Below are 23,026 nucleotides of genomic sequence, written 5' to 3' on the forward strand. Positions count from 1 at the left end.
AAATACACAAAACTGCAATTTAAAATACAGGTAGTCCTCACTATCCAACGTTTCACTTTACAACGAAGGGCATATCCAACGCCTAACAATGCAACCCTACTTATTTCATAAGTTAGGGCATATTCATTAGCTTTGCATATTAAAGCCTGAAAACCAAACTTCCAGAAGGAACGTCACAATTATACAACACTTACTGCTTTTGATGGATGCGAACTGGAGGCTCACATGGGTTGGGAATACCATCAACTAGGCCAGCACAAGCAACTCGGCTTATTCTGCAAATCATTTCGTTTTGCAGGAAGTCAGAGGGAAGTGATGTCATTTCAGCCATAACGTAACCTAAAACATTTTCTCTCACAGTAATAAAATCTCTGCTAGGACTGACTGACATTAATGACACTTTGTAGTTGCACATGGCATGTCTGACAAAGCTTGCACTCTCTTTATCAAATGAAGTGCTCAACAACCCTTTTTTTTTTTTTTTTTTTAAAGAAACACACAATTCTGATTGCAAAAGGTATTGAGGGTTTATTGATGACGTTTCCAAATTTTAAATACACATTTGAAGCCCTGATTACACCATAGGGATCGTCTTGATTAAGAAAGTGTGGAGCTATCAATGTGCTACAGTCCCGGCTTTGTAGAATCTTGAACCTCCTTCATTCTTGCAACAGTAGGCAATGAAAATGCAGCTCCACGTGGAAATGTCCCGTGCCCATTACAGTACTTGAATCTCTCCGACACCTTATTTGAATCTGGAAGGCTACTGTCCAAAAGACTTCATTTTAAGTGCAAAATATCTCATCCAGAGCAAGGAAATGCAGCCAACACATTGAAGGGGCTAAAAAAAAAAAACCACACCAGATTGTCTATGAAAAATCATAAATATAAAACTGATAAATGCAGGAAATTGTGGCTAGAATTATTTAGTCCCTCTTGGCATCCCCACATTTATAGACTACACGTTAGCTTGAATTTACGTTGAGTTTATGAGACCTATTACAAATTCACACCAGCCAGTACCACACAGAGAAAGTTCAGAACTTGTTTTACATGTTGGGGTTCTCTAACAATCCAACGGTTTGATGTCGCAACGCAGACACGATTTCCAATCACTTGTCACAACAATATTGACCTTGATCCGTTTGAAAATACAACACATAGTTGCTGATGCACTTTCTTGTTTGGCCTCTCATGAAACCAGGGAGACTTTTCTTTCTTTATTTTTTTTGTAAAAGAAAAAAGCATTTACATTTACAATACACTAGATATAATATAGCTTTTTTTTTTATCCAGTAAAAAAATGTATAATAGTCGCAAGTAAAAAAACAAACAAATTAAATCGTTTTTTTTTTCTTTTACAGTGATATGGTAGCAATACAAGACAAGTGCAGAATAAACCTTTATCGTTTTCAGAGCTAAAGGGGAACACAATACATTTTTGTCCCCTCTAGCGCTAAAATGGTTCAGTAACCATTCTGGTCCTATCTCAACATAAAGGGCTCAGCGTAACTTAAACATTTTTGGCTACAGCTTTAGTAAATAATAAATAATAGAAAATGTTTTCCAGGACTACTTTGAGGGACAAGTACTAGAGTTTCAGCCCATTATAATGCCGAACTTCCTCAAATCATATAGTTCATAAATAATACTGTGGAAATAATTAATTTTTTCCTTGGTTAGAATATACACATTAAGTAAACCCCCCAAACTAAGTTTTTATCTTTAAGCAGGTAATCCTCCAAAATTAAAGGGCTAACATTTGACTCTTTCAAGTTTTAACTATCTGGGGGACTACATTTCTTGTTCCAGGAAGTATTGACCAAATCATGTTGAATTCCTTCACCACTACTAGCGAGCTAATTGAAGCGTTGCTTCATTGTATCTTGTTTCTTTTGATTAACGATGGGATAGAGAGTTAAGGGACTTGTCTCCCTGAAAGCATTTGGGTTTGCTCTTGTTTATAAGCCGCCACGCCCAAATAAAACAATGCACAAAACCTTTCAAACCAAGGGCGAGTCGATGGATCAGTATCGTATTATGGCACATTGGAAAGGCCCACATGGACCTTAAATTCCATAGGATTTATCTTCATATGGAATTTAATGAAGGCAGCATATTATTTATACGCACATAGTATTGTAAAGCATTGCAATGTGCAGTCTTTCAAAGGAATAGGTATCACCATTATTGTGAGAATACATTCCTTTAAGCTTCAGTTCCTTTTAGACAGTGCAGATGTAGAAGCAATAAAGGAGTCTGATGGACCTCATTACGATAGTTTTGGCACCTTATTTAGTACCCAAATTATTAATTATTATTGATGAGGGGGACAGGGAGTGTTAAACTAGCCATTTAACTTTTACTGTATTGTTGTAGATCAGCGGTGGCCAACTCCAGTCCTCAAGGGCCACCAATAGGCCAGGTTTTAAGGATCTCCCGGCTTCAGCACAGGTGGCTTACTCAGTGGTTCAGTCATTGACTGAGCCACCTTTGCTGAAGCAGGTATATTCTTAAAACCTGACCTGTTGGTTGCCCTTGAGGTTCGGAGTTGGCCACCCCTGGGGGTAGATAATGTGTAGATAATGGGTAAAATACAAAGTGCTACTCTGGTTGTTTGAAGAAATGACAGTGACCCTCCCAAATGAGTCATTTGGAAGCCCTGCAAATTAATGATCAAATGAATATAATAATGAAGAAAATAAGGATCTTGTTTTCTGCAACAGCAAGGTGCCCACATCTGGAAAGTTGGTACATATACACAGTTCTCCTTTTCACCACAAGAACACCTATCTCCTGTTGTATCCTTATAAGGCTACGGTCCCGCGTGCAGCCGAGTTCCCCGGTCTGCAGTGAGCTGCAGGGGGGAAGACAGGGGGCGTGATGGAGGAGTGACAGGGGCGCGGCTGTGATGTCACCCGGTAGATTCACCCTCATTGGCTGAACCGCTGGGGTGTGTGGCCTAGCGCTCCGTCGCAACTCCTGATCTCAATTTTCTTGAGAGCAGGAGTTTCTGTCGGCGCGGCGGCCCCCCTCGCAGCGGGCCTGGCCCCATTGTGGGGCGGCTCTTGTCCCTGCAGCGTCCGCCACAGCGGGCGCTGCAGTAGCCAGCGGGGACCTGGCCTAAGACATGAACAGTGGACTTAAGTGAGTTGTAAAACAGATGCAAATAAAACAATACGGAAAACAACATCATGAAAACAATAACCACAGTTTCTCTCTGCATCATAATGACATCATGTTTGCATATAGAACAGGTTTTGTATTATTGCTCCACTTATAAGAATATATTAAGGAACTTATAAACAGACTGGCACATTACAAACTTAAGGTTCTTTGGTGAAGAATGAAAAAAACAAACTATTTTATTGTAAAGAAAATGTCAGAACTTGGTTTTATCTCTTGACCCTTTGAATTCTCTCGCAGAGAAGAGAGAGGTATTGTGTGAGTTTTACCATTGCAACAATGGCAATTCCGCCAACCATCATACACGTCGGCCAAAATAATGAGTGGAATAACACATTGGAACTGTAAAGTTTGATTAAAATGACATTCTTCTGGTTTCCTTCCGGATCATAAAAACATGAAAAGCGTTGATGTTTTCGGAAATTTTCCATTATGTTATGAACAAGTAACATTGATTCTTCAGAATTCTTCCTACATCGTGGTATATATGAGCACTGGAAAAACAAAGAAATACATCCATTCAGTACACAAACAAATGATGAGACCAAGTTTAAAAATTGTTTAAGTCAAAAAAAAACCCCCGTACACAATTAATATTCCGTTAATGTAAAAGTCCATTATTTCCAACTGTTCCTGCATACATTTCTTCTGTGCAATAATTAATGGCGCAGGACATAACTTGGTTCCTATTTCAAAGCCTGGCATGGAGAAACAGTCTGTTTTTGTGGATTTCTAAAGGTTTCCACCTAAATCAGAGTTATGCTCCCTGCTGTACCACGTTGGTGCTCTTGTAAATAATACATGGCGTTCATAAATTATAGGAAGATGAAGTACATTTCAAAGATTCCATGTTGCTAATTTCAGACCATTAAATAGGAAACTTAGCAGTAAGCACAGGATAGAAAAAACATGAATTAATTCCATTATAGAGGGCTTCTTTTTTTTTTATGTTGGGTTAAAGATATTCACACACATACATTGCTGCCCTGACCACATGGTGGCTTGGGTGTGAAGATAAGGTAATTATGTCACTTGTATACAAAAGCCAAGTCATCCTATTAATTGTTTCCCCCAAATTTACAAGGAAGATGTTCGCTGTCCTTTACAGCGCTGCAATATTTGGTTAATTGTGCTTCTGTGATTGGGCAGCAGATACATTAAAAGGAAAGATCAGGTAACTCTCGGTACAAATACATTTGCTCGAGTTATCAGCACAGTAAAATACAAGAGGACATTTCTCCCCTTTATGCCACAGATCTCACCTCCAGGCACACACTTAAATACCCCTTACATTCTACTGTAGGACACTTAAGCTTCCAACTGTACTTTTGTAGTAGCTACACTATACATTTTTTGGGTCCTGTGAGACCAGCTGTATCTAACAAAGCAGCAATCCAAGTTGCCGTTTTTAAATTTTAAATTTGATTATTTTTTCCCTTTAATATGTGCATCAATACAATCCACGCAATGATAAGTAATTAGCTAAATTGCCGATTGATCCGTTCTCCTGTGATCGATCAGTGAAGATTCGGATTAGGGGGTCACTAAATTGCTGTCAGTGCAGCAGAAGAGGACTAAAGATGCAAAGTTCTGTGGGGAAGATCATGTGACCAGGCAGTCACTAGATACAATTGGTGCACTGCTAGAGAGAGGGCACAACTCAAAAAGGGGTGTGCCAGAGCCTGTTACAGAAGAGGAAAGGGATGTGACTTTGTAAATGGTTGCTATAGAAACAAAACATGCTTGTTACATCATAATACAGTAAAAATGTAATTCAGTGGTTTAAAAAAAATGCTACAAGTATTTTCTCATAGTACAGAGCTGATTTATTTAAAACAACACACATGTAGGATATCGCTTGGTCTACAGCTTTAAATAGAAAGGGTTTTGTGTGTGGTAGACCTCCACAGGAACTGGGACGGTCCTCTGCGCTCACCACAACTCTACTATCATCGACAGGAATGTACTGTATCTTCATTCAGTATGTGTAGAGGAACTACAGTGGTACCTCTCTTTATGTATGTTCATGTTGGAGACTCTTCACTAGCCTGCCAGCATCCACATACTATCTCACGTCTTCTCTATGTTAATTGTAAGTAGATACCACTGTTATCTTATACCCCTGAGGAAGAAAGCAGTTAGCTTTCGAAACGCGTAGGGTGGCATATATTGCACTTCTGCTTCACTGCGTTGGCGAATCTCCCCCACGACAAGAACGAATCAGTGTTGCTGTAGCACGGAGAGCTGGTGGCTTGTGCTCGTGACGTTGTGTTGAATCTGCTGCTGCAGACCTGGAGTAGCTGCGCGTCCCTTCCAGTGCGCTGTGGGAAACCATCTGCTCACACGCCGGCTGGCGTGCACACACGAACGGAGACGCCCAGGAGTATGCAGCCAACTTCACCGAGAGGGGATACTCTCTAATATATCCACTGCCTGCTTACAATATCCATCTGGTGAGTGGGCACTACATCAGTATCCACCGGTGTTGCAGTGTGCTTATACAATCATTTGTGTCCAATTGTTTTATGTCTATGTATGCTTATGAATTTTGTTATTAAATGTTTTTATCTTTAATATTTTAATATTTTCACCTATTTGATCTCTCAGCTGTATGTTGTCTTTAGTGTTGTTTGTCCCTTTATACAACAGTATCACGCTATGTATTGTGCTTTCTTCTTTTTAAGCACACCCCGAGGAGTCATTTCCTGATCGTCCAACAGGCTTGGTTTTTATATCCTTTTTTTACTGTTATTGTTTGAATAGGCGCCTATAGATACATATTTTCTTCTATATTCTTGCTCTGACCAGGGGGTCAGTTTGTTGTATCACCAGGCAGCCCCTTATGTGTGAACCTTGGTCCACACCTTAGGTGTTTTAAACATTATATTACTATCTTTGTCAGTAGTTAGCGCTACCTGTTTTGTTGTTTTTCTAAGTAGATACCACTGTTTATATATATACCTTCTGTTTCTGCCTCCCTTGGCATCTAGCGTTCTTATTTTAAGTGTACCAACTAAGCTGCTTTCTTCTATGAAAGTCAGAGTAGCCCACAGCGACATCTACTCCATTACACAGACACAGGTCCCTGCCCAGGTGAGCTTATGGGGTTATAAAGTGACTTGCCCAAGGTCACAAGGAGCTGACCCTGGGATTTGAACCAGCCACCCTGCTTCCAACTTACTGAGCCGACTCCTTCAGACATAATCATGTCTTAAAGCACTTGATCTGATTTAGCTAATTATCGTATTAGAGGGCAAACAATGTATATGGGGAATATGAAGCTTACTGAGTGTCTAATGTACCGGCGATGGGGAGAGATGGTTCTACTGTAACTGAAGGAATATGAAGACCACCATCACATAGAGATTAGGATTTCCTAATGTAAAGTTGGGATCCCTCACGAACATAAAATGGACCCACAATGTCATGGAAACTCAACAATGCAACTAATTCTTGATATCAAGCTTTTAAAAAAAGTGACGTTTTCTTCTGACCTTACCTACCAACACGCACAACTTTTTGTTTATCTATACATACACAGTGAGAGAGAGACAATCATATATTGCAAGCCAAATCCCTAGGGGGTTGGCTTTCAATACATGATTGTCTCTCTTTCACTCTGTGTATGGATAGATAGACAAAAAGGTTTGCGTTGGTAGGTAAGGTTGACAGCGTTTGATCTCTATGGTGGAACCCTGGAGTGCAGATGTCCTAACTCAAATTGTGTTCCACACCCATGTCTCTCTCCATCCTCCAGTACCTCTTAGCAACTGTTCGTGTTTAGTGACCTTCAGCTTTTATTGTTGCGAACAGCATTGTATGCATCTGGAATTACAATTTGTAGTATTCTGGGCTTTTATTATAAAAAAAAAACAGAGAGAGAGGGAAACCCCGGTGTCTGCATTTTGCAATCAGATATGCAGTCAACCAAATCCTACACACCTGGCAGTGCACTGATCTAAGGACAGAATATTTTACACACCACGGAACACATACAGTGCTAAAGCCATATTATGCGTGGAGGTGCAGTGTTTACAGACCATGCTAATTGTGATTACTGGAGATGTGCTACATGAAGGGCTCACCTGGATAGGAAGGGGTCAGGCACAACACAAACATATAAAAGGTCATTTTCAAAGTGCACAACTACACAATATGACACGAGGAACACATATCACACTTTTGTTTATATTTAACCTCTAATTGTATTGCTATGATGGAAAATACTCTGCTATGGGTAAGTAGCACAGGACACATTAATTAGATGATGTTTATTTCTTGTTGGCATATGCGTTAACCCTTTTGCTACCCGAGGGGCCAGCAATGCCCTGGGATGGTTATATCTATATAGCAGCAAAAATGTTTAACTCCTTCAGGGCTGAAGGTGCCTGCAAGGAATTGCACAGTCATATGTAGAAAATAAAAAAAGCTGTGTGTGCTGAGCACGCGCATAGTAAGTGAAACTTCTTTGTTTTTTGTCACAGAAATTTTATTTGTGATGGTGATGTTTTTAATTAAAAATCACAAAACAATTTCACTTCCAAAACACAAAAGTTTGACCACATGTTTTAGCTATTTGCACATCTATATTTATAGTAACTAAATTCTTTGTATCTGCGTGGGTCAGTCAGTGTGTGTGTGTCAGTCAGTGTGTTTGTGTGTGTGTGTGTGTCTCTCTGTGGTGTGTATGTCTCTCTCTGTGACCTACCCCCACCACGACGTAGCTGCGGACACGGGGAACTCTGTCTGAGTCTCCTCCCCCCGGTGGACCTGTGGCTGTGTTTCCTGCTGCAGCCAGCCCCCCAGCGGAGGTACGGGACATGGGAGGTGCTCGGCAGCGGGGGAGTAGGCACATCACTTGGGGGCGCATCACTGGGGTGTGTGTGTCAGTCTGTATGTGTCAGTCAGTGAGTGAGTGTGTACGTGCGTCAGTCAGTGAGTGAGTGTGTACGTGCGTCAGTCAGTGAGTGAGTGTGTACGTGCGTCAGTCAGTGAGTGAGTGAGTGTGTACGTGCGTCAGTCAGTGAGTGAGTGTGTACGTGCGTCAGTGAGTGAGTGTGTACGTGCGTCAGTCAGTGAGTGAGTGTGTACGTGCGTCAGTCAGTGAGTGAGTGTGTACGTGCGTCAGTGAGTGAGTGTGTACGTGCGTCAGTCAGTGAGTGAGTGTGTATGTGCGTCAGTCAGAGAGTGAGTACGTGCGTCAGTCAGTGAGTGTGTACGTGCGTCAGTCAGTGAGTGCGTGTGTACGTGCGTCAGTCAGTGAGCGAGTGTGTACGTGCGTCAGTCAGTGAGTGTGTGTGTATGTGCGTCAGTCAGAGAGTGAGTACGTGCGTCAGTCAGTGAGTGCGTGTGTACGTGCGTCAGTCAGTGAGTGCGTGTGTACGTGCGTCAGTCAGTGAGTGCGTGTGTACGTGCATCAGTCAGTGAGTGCGTGTGTACGTGCGTCAGTCAGTGAGTGCGTGTGTACGTGCGTCAGTCAGTGAGTGCGTGTGTACGTGCGTCAGTCAGTGAGTGCGTGTGTACGTGCGTCAGTCAGTGAGTGCGTGTGTACGTGCGTCAGTCAGTGAGTGCGTGTGTATGTGTGTCAGTCAGTGAGTGTGTATGTGTCAGTCAGTAAGTGAATGTGTGAGTGTATGTGTCAGTCAGTGAGTGTATGTGTCAGTCAGTGAGTGTGTGTGTCAGTCTTTGTGTGTGTGTCAGTGTATGCTTCCTGCGGTTTCTCGTCTGAGGATAGCTGGCCAGCTCCCCCGCAATGAGCCTACTCAGGTGCCCCACGAGAAGCACTCCTCTCTCACCCCAATACCCTCCATCAGGCGGTTGAGTCTCCGGATGTGAAGCTGTAGCTCGGGGGGCAAGGAGGGCAGCTCCACGTCCCCCAGCCCCGGGATCCTCTTCTTGTCTGGCCAGCTGCAGTTGAGAGCCTGCAGGTCTCTGCCAGGTAGCAGTGGGAAGAGAGAGGAGAAGGCCGGGGCCAGGAATAGGTGCGGGGAGATCGGGATCAGCAGCAGCAGCGCCCACATCACCTCAGCCGTGAAGTTCATGTTCCCCATCCACTCCTCCAGCTGCTGGTGGCCCCCTCGGCCTCCCCGGGGCTCACCGCCGTCACCAGCCCGCAGTACTGGAAGGAGCTCTGGCTCACCACGTCCCGCACCACGTCCACGGCCCCCGCGGAGAGCAGCAGCAGTTCGGCGCAGCCGCACTAGTGCAGGATCTCGGCTGTGAGTAAATGTTGAGCGGGGGAGCGGGGGAGGAGGAGGAGAAGGGAAAGCCGTCCTCCTCATTCACCCGGAAGCGCAAGGAGGTCTCCGAGCTGTCAGTGAGTGTCGCCATGACTACCGCGCATGTCAGCGGGCGTGGGCAGCGGCGGCAGTTAGGAACGGCGGCGACGGACGTGTAAGAGGAATGGCATGCGCAGGGGGGCTCTGTCTGAGTCACCAGCCCGGCAGAGCGCGCGGCTGGGACAGAGAGCGGGCCTGGTCCCAGGAGCCGGTCAGCGGGTTGCCCTGGATGCCGCCCGTGCGCATCTCCACCTGGGGGAAATTGCGGACGTTAGGAGCGGCGCCGGCGGCTATCGCCGCCGCCGCATCTGATTTGTGGAGCGGGTGTGATGTCAGTGTTGGGGTCGGGCTGAGCCAGAACACAGCCCGGCCTCAACTGCCAGCACTAACGTCACATCCGTTTCATTTCTGTCTCCACCATCCATTTTTGCCCCAGTTCGAATGAGGCGCCACTAAGGAAGTTTCACTTCAATAATTGAAATTACAGTTTGGTTGTATTAGGAAAGATTATTCTGACCTCGTGTAAGAGTACATCTACATCTGAGAGAAGAAATGGTCCATTAACCTGCAATGTAAACACTAGTTATAATTTACGATGTTGAACAATAGCAGACAGATCTAATGTATCTTTTGGATCCAGCCTGCAGCATGAAAAAATGAACTTCCCTCATCTTCTGTCTTCTTAAAAGTATTTATCAACGGGATGATATTTGGCATCAATTATCTTTGCCTGTTTGGATGCAAAAGGAGAGTCAACCACCTTGGCAGACAATGAAAGGAAATAGTAGATGAGATGTGTTCAGTAAACAGCAGATAGCTTTCACAGATCAGCGGTCCAGTTGTAGCTTGTGTATAGTTCACTGGCCCTCTGGGTTTAAAAAAAATAATGCAATTTTCTATTCAGTATTGTCAGTCCCGTTAGGAATCAGTGAGCACAGCTGTATGTCTCAGGATCTTAGCAATGCGAGGAGGTGAAAATAGCGACAACCAGATGGAGGTTTAAAAGTCAGCGGTACTAAATCTGCATATCGCTGCTTGAGGCACTGGACCCTACGACCTTCCCTGAATAGGCATACGTTTATCAGTGGGAATACCTGTGTTTCGTAACCCCAGTCCAGTATTGAGATTAAAGCTGGCACATGCTGTAGGAAATGTGTATTGGTGGTACAATAAAGTGATAGAATTTGCCCATTCCATCCTGTCTCTGCTATCACTAATGCCTGTTTCATGGCTCAAGATATATGAAAGTGTAACTGTGACTAAGAGTGGAAGGGTAGGTGCACTCAATGGATCAGAGACACAGCTGCCTCGGGTGCATGGAGATCAACCCACAGCGGGGCGGTCTGTACTGCAAATCCTCCAAAGCAAAGAAGGAACCAGCCCCCCAGGGGTCTTAATACAAGGGTGTTTTAATTTACAGAGATCTGTGGATTAAAACACCCTTGTTTTAAAGCAGCAGTCCAAGCTGCGGTTTTTAATTTTTAATTTTTTCCCCTTTAAAATGTGCATCAATACAAGCCACACAATAAGTAATTAGCTAAATTGCCGGTCGAACCGTTCTCCTGTGATCGATCGGCGAAGATTCGGCTCGGGGGTTCACTAGATGGCTGTCAGTGCAGCAGAAGAGGACCAAAGATGCAAAGTTCTGTGGGGAAGATCATGTGACCAGGCAGTCACTAGATACAATTGGTGCACTGCTAGAGAGAGGGCAGGGCTTAAAAAGGTGTGTGCCAGAGCCTGTCTCAGAAGCGGAAGGGGATGCAACTTTGTAAATGGTCTCTATAGAAACAAAAAATGCTTGTTACATTATAATACATAACAAATGTCATTCAGAGTTGTTTAAAAAAAAACAAATGCTACAAGTATTTTCTCATAGTGCAGAACTGATTTATTAAAAAAAAAACCCACACATGTAGGATATTACTTGATCTGCAGTTTTAAGAACCATGCAGTGCCAGTTCCTTCTTTGGTTTGGAGGGTTTCTGTTTACTGTGAATAAGAGAACAGCAAATACCAAGGAAAATAATACATAATCTTTCAGTTAGGTGCTGGTTCTTCACCTACACTTAATGGGGGAAATATTGATTTTATTATATAGCTTGGGGTGATAATTCACATTTTAGGCACTGAAGGTTTCGTATACATCATAAGGGTTGAGCAGAGACGTCAAAGTGATAAATATGAGGCGATAAATAGATCCCAAAATACATTTGATCAAAGTGTCATATTTGAAGACAAATATTTATCACATCATTGGACAAGGTAAAAATTACTAAAGAAACATGTCCATACTGTACTTACCAAGTGTTGTCAAGCCATCATTCACCTTACAGCCGATTCGTTAGAATGGGCTGGAAATGCCTTAGAGCTTGACATCGTTTTGTATAAATGGCCCACAATATTTAATATAAAACCTATGCAAGAGTAAAAATAGCCCCTGTTAAGTGCTCAGTGTCAAACTATGATATATTATACGATGATCACAGCTGCATCATAATATATCATGGTTTGACATTGAACATTTAACAGGGGATGGGGATTACTGAGTCTTCCACGGGTGTATCATTAGGTACTAGAACAGTCTCCCAGTGTTTGTATTGTATTGTATTGTATGTCTTTATTTATATAGCGCCATTAATGTACACAGCGCTTCACAGTAGTAATACACGTGGTAATCAAATAAATAACAGATAATATAAATAACAGATCATGGGAAATGATCTGTCTGACACTAGGTTTCCCTGCATTGCTGGACACTTTGGGCGTAATGCAGGAGTGGGCAACTCCAGTCCTCAAGGGCCAGCAATAGGTCAGGTTTTCAGGATAGCCCTGCTTCAGCAGAGGTGGCTCAATCAGTCCCTGCTTCAGCACAGGTGGCTCAGTGGCACAGTCAAAGACCCTGCTTCAGCACAGGTGGCTCAATTAGTGGCTCAGTCAACTGAGCCACTGATTGAGCCACCTGTGCTGAAGCAGGGACATCCTAAAAATCTGACCTGTTGCTGACTAGAGTTGCCCATCCCTGCCGTAAAAGGGTTTAGGTTTAAGAGTTATTTGCCAAACAGCTTTAGGTTTATGTGGAACCATAACTAAAGTTACATCTATTAATATGTATGAAAAGTAGCACGTTTTACAAGCTGGTACAAACATTACTGATTAATGTTTCATTTGCATTCAGGTCACATTACTGATCATTCATCTACATAAAATGAACAAGAGTCTTATGGGAGCAAAGTTTAACCTGTGAAAAGGACTTGGAGTAGGTGAGTATTAACTGTGCCTTACATTAGATTAATAGGGCACGCTCTGGAGAGGCTGTGTATATAAACTACATTTTTCAACATTTATATTGAATAAGATGATTTACTTTGCTAGCACAGAGTGAGGAGTGATGCTACCTGGAAAATGCAATGTACTGCACCAATGACTTTTTGCTTAAGTATCAGCACAAATTAAAAAAAAAAAAGTTACATTTTCCAATAAGCTAATCATTCAGAACATTTTCATTTACAGATGAGTACTACACGAAAACATTATTTAATAAACATAACATCTAATAAAAATAAACATGGATACAGTATATCAGTATACATATCTACATTCAATCTGAACCCCTTCAGTGTACATCTGTGTCACCCCAGAAGTGGATGGATGCCTGATGGGGTTCCCCAAGAGCTGCTCCCCTCTGCACAAGACCAGCGTGCGGAGGGTTAATATTTGCTTCTGCAATGTGGAACGCCAACCCCACCCACTGGAATGTTAATGAGCCAAGAGGACAAAGAACTTTTAATTCACAGCTGCATTCAATCTGAACCCCTTCAGTGTACATCTGCGTCGCCCCAAAGGTGGACAGCCTTTGGCGCAGCCAAAGTGTGTGAGCCGTTTGCTGATGTTCCCTGATGTTTGGTGATGTTAAAGCTTTTCTATTTCAATCTGAAACTCACCAGCCCTTTATCCCTTGTACCAATTTTCCAACTGTATCTGTCCATGAAATGTCTGTGAATTGACTGTGTAACCCCGTTCTTTTAATGTAACCATGTATTGTTATAACCCTGTGCCCAGGACATACTTGAAAACGAGAGGTAACTCTGAATGTATTACTTCCGGGTAAAACATTTTTATAAATAATATCGCACTGTGGGTAGGATATACACATTGGTACCTTAATTGGATAAATCTTGATTGCTATAAACATTGTTAAATATATTGTTAATTTTAAGCTATAGTATATATATTTTTTACTTGGTAACCTCTTAACCCGAAATCTTAGGGACCTTTTTATTTCCTTGTAGCTATACATTAAAGACCATCATCTTTAAGCAGTATTGTAATATGAAACCGTTCCCCTCCTTATCATGTAAAGTATGCACAGATTTACTTTACATGCTATTGATGAAAAAGCCACACCTGCTCCTACATCCTACTTTATGTGCAAGAAAGAAACTCAACTCGTATACATTTCCTGTGCTGAATCACGGTAGTTTTTTTGTTTACCTGAGCGCGGGTTAGCGTGTGTGCCTGCGCACGAATGCGCGCGCACAGCGTGGGCGGGGACTTACATATACCTATATATGTAAGTAACCGCCGCAGGCGCCGCCCGCTCAGCGCTAGCAGGGACGCAGCCTAACCCTCTTACCTTCTCCTTCGCCATCTCTTCCTGCAGGGTCACTCACCACAGCGCCGCGACGTCACATGGCGTTCAGTTGCCATGACAATGGGACGTCATGTGACGTCCCGTTGTCATGCGATGCCATTTGACATCATGGTGCCACGATGAGGGACCCTGCAGGAAGAGATGGCGAAGGAGAAGGTAAGAAGTCCTGCACAACATCTGCACCGAACACCCCAATATTCCCAGCTGGCCCTACTGAGCGCATGCGCAAAAAGAACTCAGTACTGGGTCAGTGACAGAATAGGAGAGGGAGAATTGCCAAGGATTGATTATTACTGTGCGGTTTGTGTTTTCCTCCATTATGTAAATGAAACATGGCCTATAACCGGCGGTTACGGTGGGACGGTACTAGGGTTACAGTGCACCAGTACTTTTTTATTTTCTCAGCCAAAATACCACTTTATTCACTTACTTCAAATTCCGCTTTCTTTAAAAGGGGTTTACTTTAGGCAGTTCCGCCCCCTTCCCGTTTTTACAGCATAAATGTTGCAGAAATCTTTCCCAAATACAGGCAAAGCCAAAGAGTTTTGCCTTAAAGTTTAATAAACGTGTATCTTTTTATTGTGTTTTAAATCCGGCACAATGACCACCACCGGTAACGGTTCTCTAAAGGGTGATAAAGAAAGCCCTGGAGCTGTACGGGGAGGGGCGGCAGGACTTAAGGCCAACGGACCCCTCCCCTAAGGAGCCGAGACCAGTGGCGGATTTAACCAAAAATGGCGCCCGTAGGCACTTAACTGGTGCCGCTCTCCTCTTCCAGCGCCGCACCGTCCGGTTGCAATTGGCAATGTGACGCTGTGTGATGTCACGTTGCCGGCCGCACATGCCGGCAAGCGCAGATCACACTTGCCGGTGTGCGCCGATCGCACATGCCGCCTTCAAATTCTGCCGCCCCAAAATATGTCCGCCTTAGGCCTGGGGCTAATGGGAAATTCGCCATTGGTCATGAGGTCAGGCCAGGGGGAGGGATCTTACCTATCTCCTTCTTCAAGGACCTGCTGGAGCGATGTTCCCTCCCACCCACCCTGTTTTTAGGCATGAAGGGATGGGGCTTTTGAAAGAGGGTTGGGACATTGCTCAGTAAACGTTGCAGCTTAGGAATGTTATACCGGGAGTAGTGTTTACTCTGGGGGGGGGGGGGACTTGTAAGTATTGGCTCCTGGTGGGAGATCTCAGACCTCGGAAGTGGATAGTTGAGGGGGTGGGGGGGAGAGTGGTGGCACCATTCTCGGCTAAGGCGGCTGGAATGGTGGTGACCTTCCGTATGGTGTTTTAGGCACGGCGGTACCACTCTCGGCTTGGGCGGACGGAATGGTGGTGACCTTCTGTAAGGTGTTTTGGGCACGGCGGTACCACTCTTGGCTTCGGCGGACGGAATGTGGTGACCTTCCGTAGGGATCTGTGCCATGCGGCCTAAGGCTACGTTTTTTAGTGCCGGCGACGCGACGGTCAGGCTACGGTCGCTGGAAAAATCAAATAGAGATGACTTCCAGCGATCGCGACCAAACTGTCGCTCTGTCGCGTCGCGCTTACTATAATCGCACACGATGGCGGCAATGCATTTGTTTTGCCGCGATGTCGCGTCGCTGGCACTATAATCGCAGCCTAAGGTGCCGAATGGCGAAGAAGAGCATGAGCTGAGGTTGTCCCTCGAGTTCTTGGTGGATATTAGTGGAGCCACCTGGCTGGTTCTCTCGTTGGGATAAATTGTTATATTTCTCATGTTGGTATTAATGGTTGCTTGTTATGAATAAAAACGTGACCGGTTTTCCTCCCAAGAAGATGTCCAGAGTGGTTATTGGGAATGAGGAAGGAGCCCAGGCCACGGCATGGGTAAGTCATGACCTAAGCAGACTCTTCACTCAGTAATGTTACCACCAGTCTAAGTTCTTTCATAACTAAGGCTGTCTCACATTTTAATCTGGTCTGTTACTGTTACATACGCCTTTAATATATATTATCTGTAACTGTGCCTGCAATGTCTTCTAGATAATGTATACACTGTTCACGTATGTGACTATTTGTAACCATGTATTATTTGTCATCATAACTCTGTGCCCAGGACATACTTGAAAACGAGAGGCAACTCTCAATGTATTACTTCCTGGTAAAACATTTTATAAATAAATATAAATAAATAATGACTGTCACTTTGTAACAGGAATCAACATTGATCTCCATACGATGTAAACTACAAAGCAGACAACTCAAGTCACTCTCTGCTACTCTTCATATGTGCACATATCAAACATCCTTTTCCTTTAGAGATCACGATAGTGAGGGGAATTATACAGAAATCTGCTGGATTTCGTGTGCCCAGCACCAGAGAATATTTAATATGTGTATTGTCTCTTTTGTCAGTAGTTCTTTTGACAGAATTGCAAAGATATGCACACATAACAGAGCCGGGAAATTGCACTGAAGTGGCATGTTTATTGCTAAAAAAAGTGAATAGTCTTTAGATTTTCCCGTCTCCTTTTTTTTTTGTTGTAATGGAATTGTCTAACAATAAAACACTATCTATGTACCCGAAGTTAGTAGGTCCTCTAAATTCAGGCTGTGGTAAAATAATGTGCAACAGAATACAAATAAGAAAAGCCTTATGCTTTTCAGACACGTGGATAACAAAAATACAATCAATCACATTATATTGCGCACTGAATCCAAGCCAGAATGGGCAACGTTAGAAATGTCTCTCTTGTGTGCATTATAAAGCAGGAGCTTAGCGACCAGAGAATTATATCCTTTAAATCCACATTTAATAAGCTGGTACACTATATTTATAGCATGTCCATGGACCTGGTATAACCCATTTGGGTCCCTTTTCTGTCTATTGTTATACTTTGTTTTACCTGTTAAATGTTTTTTTTGTGCATTCAAATTGTAACCAAAAGACAATATTAGTGGCAAAGTCGTACAGAGAGAGATAAAAAGTACAGAACAAAAAGCAACAGGAAGTTTCTATCCAAGGCTCCTGGGCGAAAAACTGGCGTCAAAATAGAACACGATTTATCAGTTTAATCAGGGGCGCTGAACTCCAATCCTCAAGCCCCCCCCCTCCCCCCCCCCCCCAATAGTTCAGGTGTTCAGGATATCCCAGCATCAGCACGGGGGGCTAAATCAAAAAGCCTTCGATTGAGCCATCTGTGCTGCAGCAAGGACTGACTGAGCCACCTGTGCTGAAGCAGGGACATCCTGAATAACAGACCTGATGGGGGTGGGGGGTAGGGGGGGGGTAAGGATTGGAGTTGAGCACCCCTGAGTTAAATAAACCTATAATGCTTGCAAGTGGATTGCTTTATTTGTATTTATGTATACATTAATTATTTGTAATATGCACAAATCATCACCTATAGGGCTGAAAACCAGCCCTCTTTTTACATCCGCCCCTGTTAAGTGCTCAATGAATAGCGTATAATGTCTTTTGAACTTTCTGCCGTGGAGATGACATATTGGCCCATAGCAATGTAGCATAGTGTGTTGTCTAGCTCTGGAAGGTGTCTCGTGTCATAGCACCACTTAGCAAACATGGGCCATATCCTACTGCACGTTGCATTTCTCCATGTGTTGATCATACAGGAAAATCGTCCATCAAAAAGTATGAACAATTGTACAATGACAATGAATGATGACACTCTTAATCCTGAATAACTCTTCCCCCCCCCCCCAAAAAAAAAACATTGATACTAAATTAATAAATGTCTTTTTACCTCAGAATTAACTTTCATCGTCTCTTCTGTGTGGTAAAGGAGGAGCTTCTGTCCGGAAGAAGTCAGATTTACATAGACTTGTAGACAAGGATACTGAGAGATTTTCCAGCAGTCGGGACCGCAGCTAAACGAGCAGTTAAACGTTTCTGTGATGGATGCGTTTAGTAATGTACATTGGGCCTCCTCTGTCCATACACTGAGGAAACAAAAATGGGTCAATTCCATTGTAAATTTGCAGAAAAATTATATATCACAAGTGCTGCGTGGTGATAAATCTGTGATAAATAGAACATCAGACAATACAAGTCCTAAATACAAACAGAACAGTATTGTATATATGCATCAGTGACATAGGCCTAGCAATTATATATGATTGATGCATCAATAGATTGGTCAGTATGGGTTTACATGACAAATACAAGTACAAGTGAGGCTCACGGTGTGTTATTTACACAAAGTAGAGAGTCTTGCTTGGGCACGTGGTGCACTTCACGAGATAGGAGTCCTTCACCATCCCAATTTAGATTAAAAAAAATGTTTAGTTGATTGGACTAAAGCAGGGATGGGCAACTCCAGTCCTCAAGGGCCACAAGCAGGTCAGGTTTTCAGCATGTACCTACTTCAGCACAGGTGGCTCAACTAGTAGCGCAGTCTTCGACCTGACCTGTTGGTGGCCATTGAGGACTGGAGTTACCCACCCCTGCACTAAAGTGTGGGTATGGGGTTTTCTGCAACCATATCACGTTTCTGTACAGGCTCTTTACCTAACTGCTTTTCTGTTTTCAAATTATGTGACACCACATCCTTTTATTTCAGATAGTTTATGTATTATGCAGGCAATGCTACTGGGTACTGACCAGGGTTGCCATAAGTACATACCATGCAAAATGCAACCGTTGCTTGGTTTTAGGGTAGTAGGTCTTCCAAATGTCGTGCTTAAAAGGACGTTCACGCATATGGAGAACAGCACCCTTGTGAATGGATACACTACAGAATAGCGACCACCCAGTTCAATGAGCACAACTATTATATTAATTAGAGGTTGAAAGCTCTAATGTATTCCAGTTAGAATAGTTAAAGCACCATTCCAGACAGGGCTCATGGATCTCCTCTGTGGTCTGTGATGTCCGTGAATCCCCAGTTCGCCCCGCTCAGGCACTCGGCATAATGTGGGCTTGGCAGCCAATAGAAAAACCTATTGGTGACCTCAAGACCATGTTTATAGTCTGGTGGTCGTATTGTAGTTTTGAAAAAGTACAGATACAGTATCTGGGGAACTAGGAGGGCGGAGAAGACATTGGGGGACAATGGTTAAGATTTGGTAGAGGTAAAGTTAAAACAAATATATTTCCATGTGGGTGGAACTGTGACTTTATCATAGAAACCCAGTGGTACCAATATCTTTTTTTGTAGTGACTGCTGGATAACTTGCAGAGGAATAACACCTAATAAAGTGGTGATACTTGGTACCTGTAGTCAGGAATGATTAATCTGCTCAAACACCAATAGGTTTAAAGTGATGAAACATGAGCAGAACGAAAGATCTGTAATCATAATGAATATTGTGCTGTTTTTGAAACAACTTTATCAGACATTAAAGTTTCTTAGTGGAATTAATCAATAGAGTATGCGCGCATGCTGTCTGGTATTAGTAATTACTTCTGTATGTACGGCCGATTTGTAGATAACAGCTATTAGTCAAGTATTTTTGCACTTGCAAGAACTGCGGGATTACAAAAGCATTCGGACCACTTGGGTTTTTAAACTGGGTGTCTTTTTGATCAGGAGTTTCTTTTGAATTCTAAATCTTAAAATCTCCCCTCTCCCCAAATACCTTTTTAACTATATAAGTGGCTGAAAGACCTGAAACATTCATCAAACATTAAAGCAGACATAGCTCATACTACACACATGAAACGTGGAATAAGTCGTAGAATGTCATGTACATGTTTACGGAAAGTTAGGGGATTATTTAGAAACAGCTCACAGCTATAAAACTACTGCAAAAGCTATATTCAAGTGGATGTTTTGTTTGATCATTCTGGTGCTGCTTATACGCCACAGCATCACAGTAATTAAACTGTAGATGGGCAATCCAAGTGTGATTTACCAATATTAGGATAATGAGTCTTGAAAACACAATCCAGCAAAATGTGATCTTGTGTGACAAAATGAGCCAGTGTCCCACTCAAACATGGCCGCACTATCAAAATCAGCCAGTGTCGCACTCAAACATGGCCGCACTATCAAAATCAGCCAGTGTCGCACTCAAACATGGCCGCACTATCAAAATCAGCCAGTGTCCCACTCAAACATGGCCACACTATCAAAATCAGCCAGTTTCCCACTCAAACATGGCCGCACTATCAAAATCAGCCAGTTTCCCACTCAAACATGGCCGCACTGTCACAATCAGCCAGTGTCCCACTCAAACATGGCGCACTATCAAAATCAGCCAGTGTCCCACTCAAACATGGCGCACTATCAAAATCAGCCAGTGTCCCACTCAAACATGGCCGCACTATCAAAATCAGCCAGTGTCCCACTCAAACATGGCCACACTATCAAAATCAGCCAGTGTCCCACTCAAACATGGCCGCACTGTCACAATCAGCCAGTGTCGCACTCAAACATGGCTGCACTATCAAAATGAGCCAGTGTCCCACTCAAACATGGCCACACTATCAAAATCAGCCAGTGTCCAACTCAAACATGGCCACACTATCAAAATCAGCCAGTGTCCCACTCAAACATGGCCGCACTATCAAAATCAGCCAGTGTCCCACTCAAACATGGCCACAGTATCAAAATCAGCCAGTGTCCCACTCAAACATGGCCACAGTATCAAAATCAGCCAGTGTCCCACTCAAATATGGCCGCACTGTCACAATCAGCCAGTGTCCCACTCAAACATGGTGCACTATCAAAATGAGCCAGTGTCACTTTCAAACATGGCCGCACTATCAAAATGAGCCAGTGTCACATTCAAACATGGCCGCACTATCAAAATCAGCCAGTGTCCCACTCAAACATGGCCGCATTATCAAAATCAGCCAGTGTCCCACTCAAACATGGCCGCATTATCACAATCAGCCAGTGTCCCACTCAAACATGGCCGCACTATCAAAATCAGCCAGTGTCCCACTCAAACATGGCCACACTATCAAAATCAGCCAGTGTCCCACTCAAACATGGCCACACTATCAAAATCAGCCAGTGTCCCACTCAAACATGGCCACACTATCAAAATCAGCCAGTGTCCCACTCAAACATGGCCACACTATCAAAATCAGCCAGTGTCCCACTCAAACATGGCCGCACTATCAAAATCAGCCAGTGTCCCACTCAAACATGGCCACACTATCAAAATCAGCCAGTGTCCCACTCAAACATGGCCGCACTGTCACAATCAGCCAGTGTCGCACTCAAACATGGCTGCACTATCAAAATGAGCCAGTGTCCCACTCAAACATGGCCACACTATCAAAATCAGCCAGTGTCCCACTCAAACATGGCCGCACTATCAAAATCAGCCAGTGTCCCACTCAAACATGGCCACAGTATCAAAATCAGCCAGTGTCCCACTCAAATATGGTGCACTATCAAAATGAGCCAGTGTCACTTTCAAACATGGCCGCACTATCAAAATGAGCCAGTGTCACATTCAAACATGGCCGCACTATCAAAATCAGCCAGTGTCCCACTCAAACATGGCCGCACTATCAAAATCAGCCAGTGTCCCACTCAAACATGGCCGCACTATCAAAATGAGCCAGTGTCACATTCAAACATGGCCACACTATCAAAATCAGCCAGTGTCCCACTCAAACATGGCCGCACTATCAAAATGAGCCAGTGTCCCACTCAAACATGGCGCACTATCAAAATGAGCCAGTGTCCCACTCAAACATGGCCACACTATCAAAATCAGCCAGTGTCCCACTCAAACATGGTCGCACTATCAAAATCAGCCAGTGTCCCACTCAAACATGGCCACACTGTCACAATCAGCCAGTGTCCCACTCAAACATGGCCGCACTGTCACAATCAGCCAGTGTCCCACTCAAACATGGCCACACTATCAAAATCAGCCAGTGTCCCACTCAAACATGGCCGCACTATCAAAATCAGCCAGTGTCCCACTCAAACATGGCCGCACTATCAAAATGAGCCAGTGTCACATTCAAACATGGCCGCACTATCAAAATGAGCCAGTGTCACATTCAAACATGGCCACACTATCAAAATCAGCCAGTGTCCCACTCAAACATGGCCGCACTATCAAAATCAGCCAGTGTCCCACTCAAACATGGCCGCACTATCAAAATGAGCCAGTGTCCCACTCAAACATGGCCGCACTATCAAAATGAGCCAGTGTCCCACTCAAACATGGCGCACTATCAAAATGAGCCAGTGTCCCACTCAAACATGGCCGCACTATCAAAATGAGCCAGTGTCCCACTCAAACATGGCCGCACTATCAAAATGAGCCAGTGTCCCACTCAAACATGGCTGCACTATCAAAATCAGCCAGTGTCCCACTCAAACATGGCGCACTATCACAATCAGCCAGTGTCCCACTCAAACATGGCCGCACTATCACATAAGAAACTGACACAGATAAGGAGCCAAGGTCCAACTTATCTTCCCATTTAGAGAACTTACTGATACCTGAGACCATTTTTGCTGTCCCTATTGTTTCCTGTTTTGGGTCCAATAGTGTCTGAAGCATGACATCTTATCTTTACTGTATTCACAACTGCTACTGCATGAGTTTGTTTTTTTCATCCTCCATTATTCTTAATGTGGAGAAAGGATTTCCCCCATGAGTCTACCACCATCTCCAGGACCCAGTCAACCATCTTTTGTTGGCCATTTCCTTTTTTACGGACAAAATGTACCTTCTCTAGTTTACGTTTCATGTGAAAGGCATATTTTCCATCACCCTTATTGTTTAAACAGTATATATGTTGAGGTCCCTTAATCTTCTCTAATAGTGTGGGATGAGTGAGAGAAAACGTTCTATAGATGGACGGTGTGATGCGTAGACCAGAGGAATAAAAAGCAGAGAGACATCAACTTTTCCGCATATTCTTTGTGTGCCGTTTGGTTACGCAAGGTCTAAAATGAATAAGGGTTGGAATTCTGAAGTTGGGATGTCACCTACAGTATGCTACTTCTAA

At 43.6% G+C, this 23,026-nt stretch overlaps 1 protein-coding gene across 3 annotated transcripts in view; it reads right to left on the reverse strand.

Annotated features, from left to right (window-relative positions):
* Positions 1-502: 502 nt before the first annotated feature.
* KCNMB2 (potassium calcium-activated channel subfamily M regulatory beta subunit 2) overlaps positions 503-23,026 on the reverse strand; it is a 228,062-nt gene continuing 205,538 nt past the window's right edge. For all 3 annotated transcript variants that reach the window (XM_075570750.1, XM_075570751.1, XM_075570748.1), the window contains 2 exons: positions 17,844-18,039; positions 503-3,680 (listed from right to left, as the gene is read on the reverse strand). In XM_075570750.1, the coding sequence (XP_075426865.1) occupies positions 3,396-3,680; positions 17,844-18,039 (481 nt within the window). In that variant the 3' untranslated portion in view covers positions 503-3,395. The remainder of the gene's footprint in view (positions 3,681-17,843; positions 18,040-23,026) is intronic.

The sequence above is a fragment of the Ascaphus truei genome, chromosome 14 (assembly GCF_040206685.1).
Source record: "Ascaphus truei isolate aAscTru1 chromosome 14, aAscTru1.hap1, whole genome shotgun sequence".
Classification (NCBI taxonomy): Eukaryota; Metazoa; Chordata; class Amphibia; order Anura; family Ascaphidae; genus Ascaphus; species Ascaphus truei.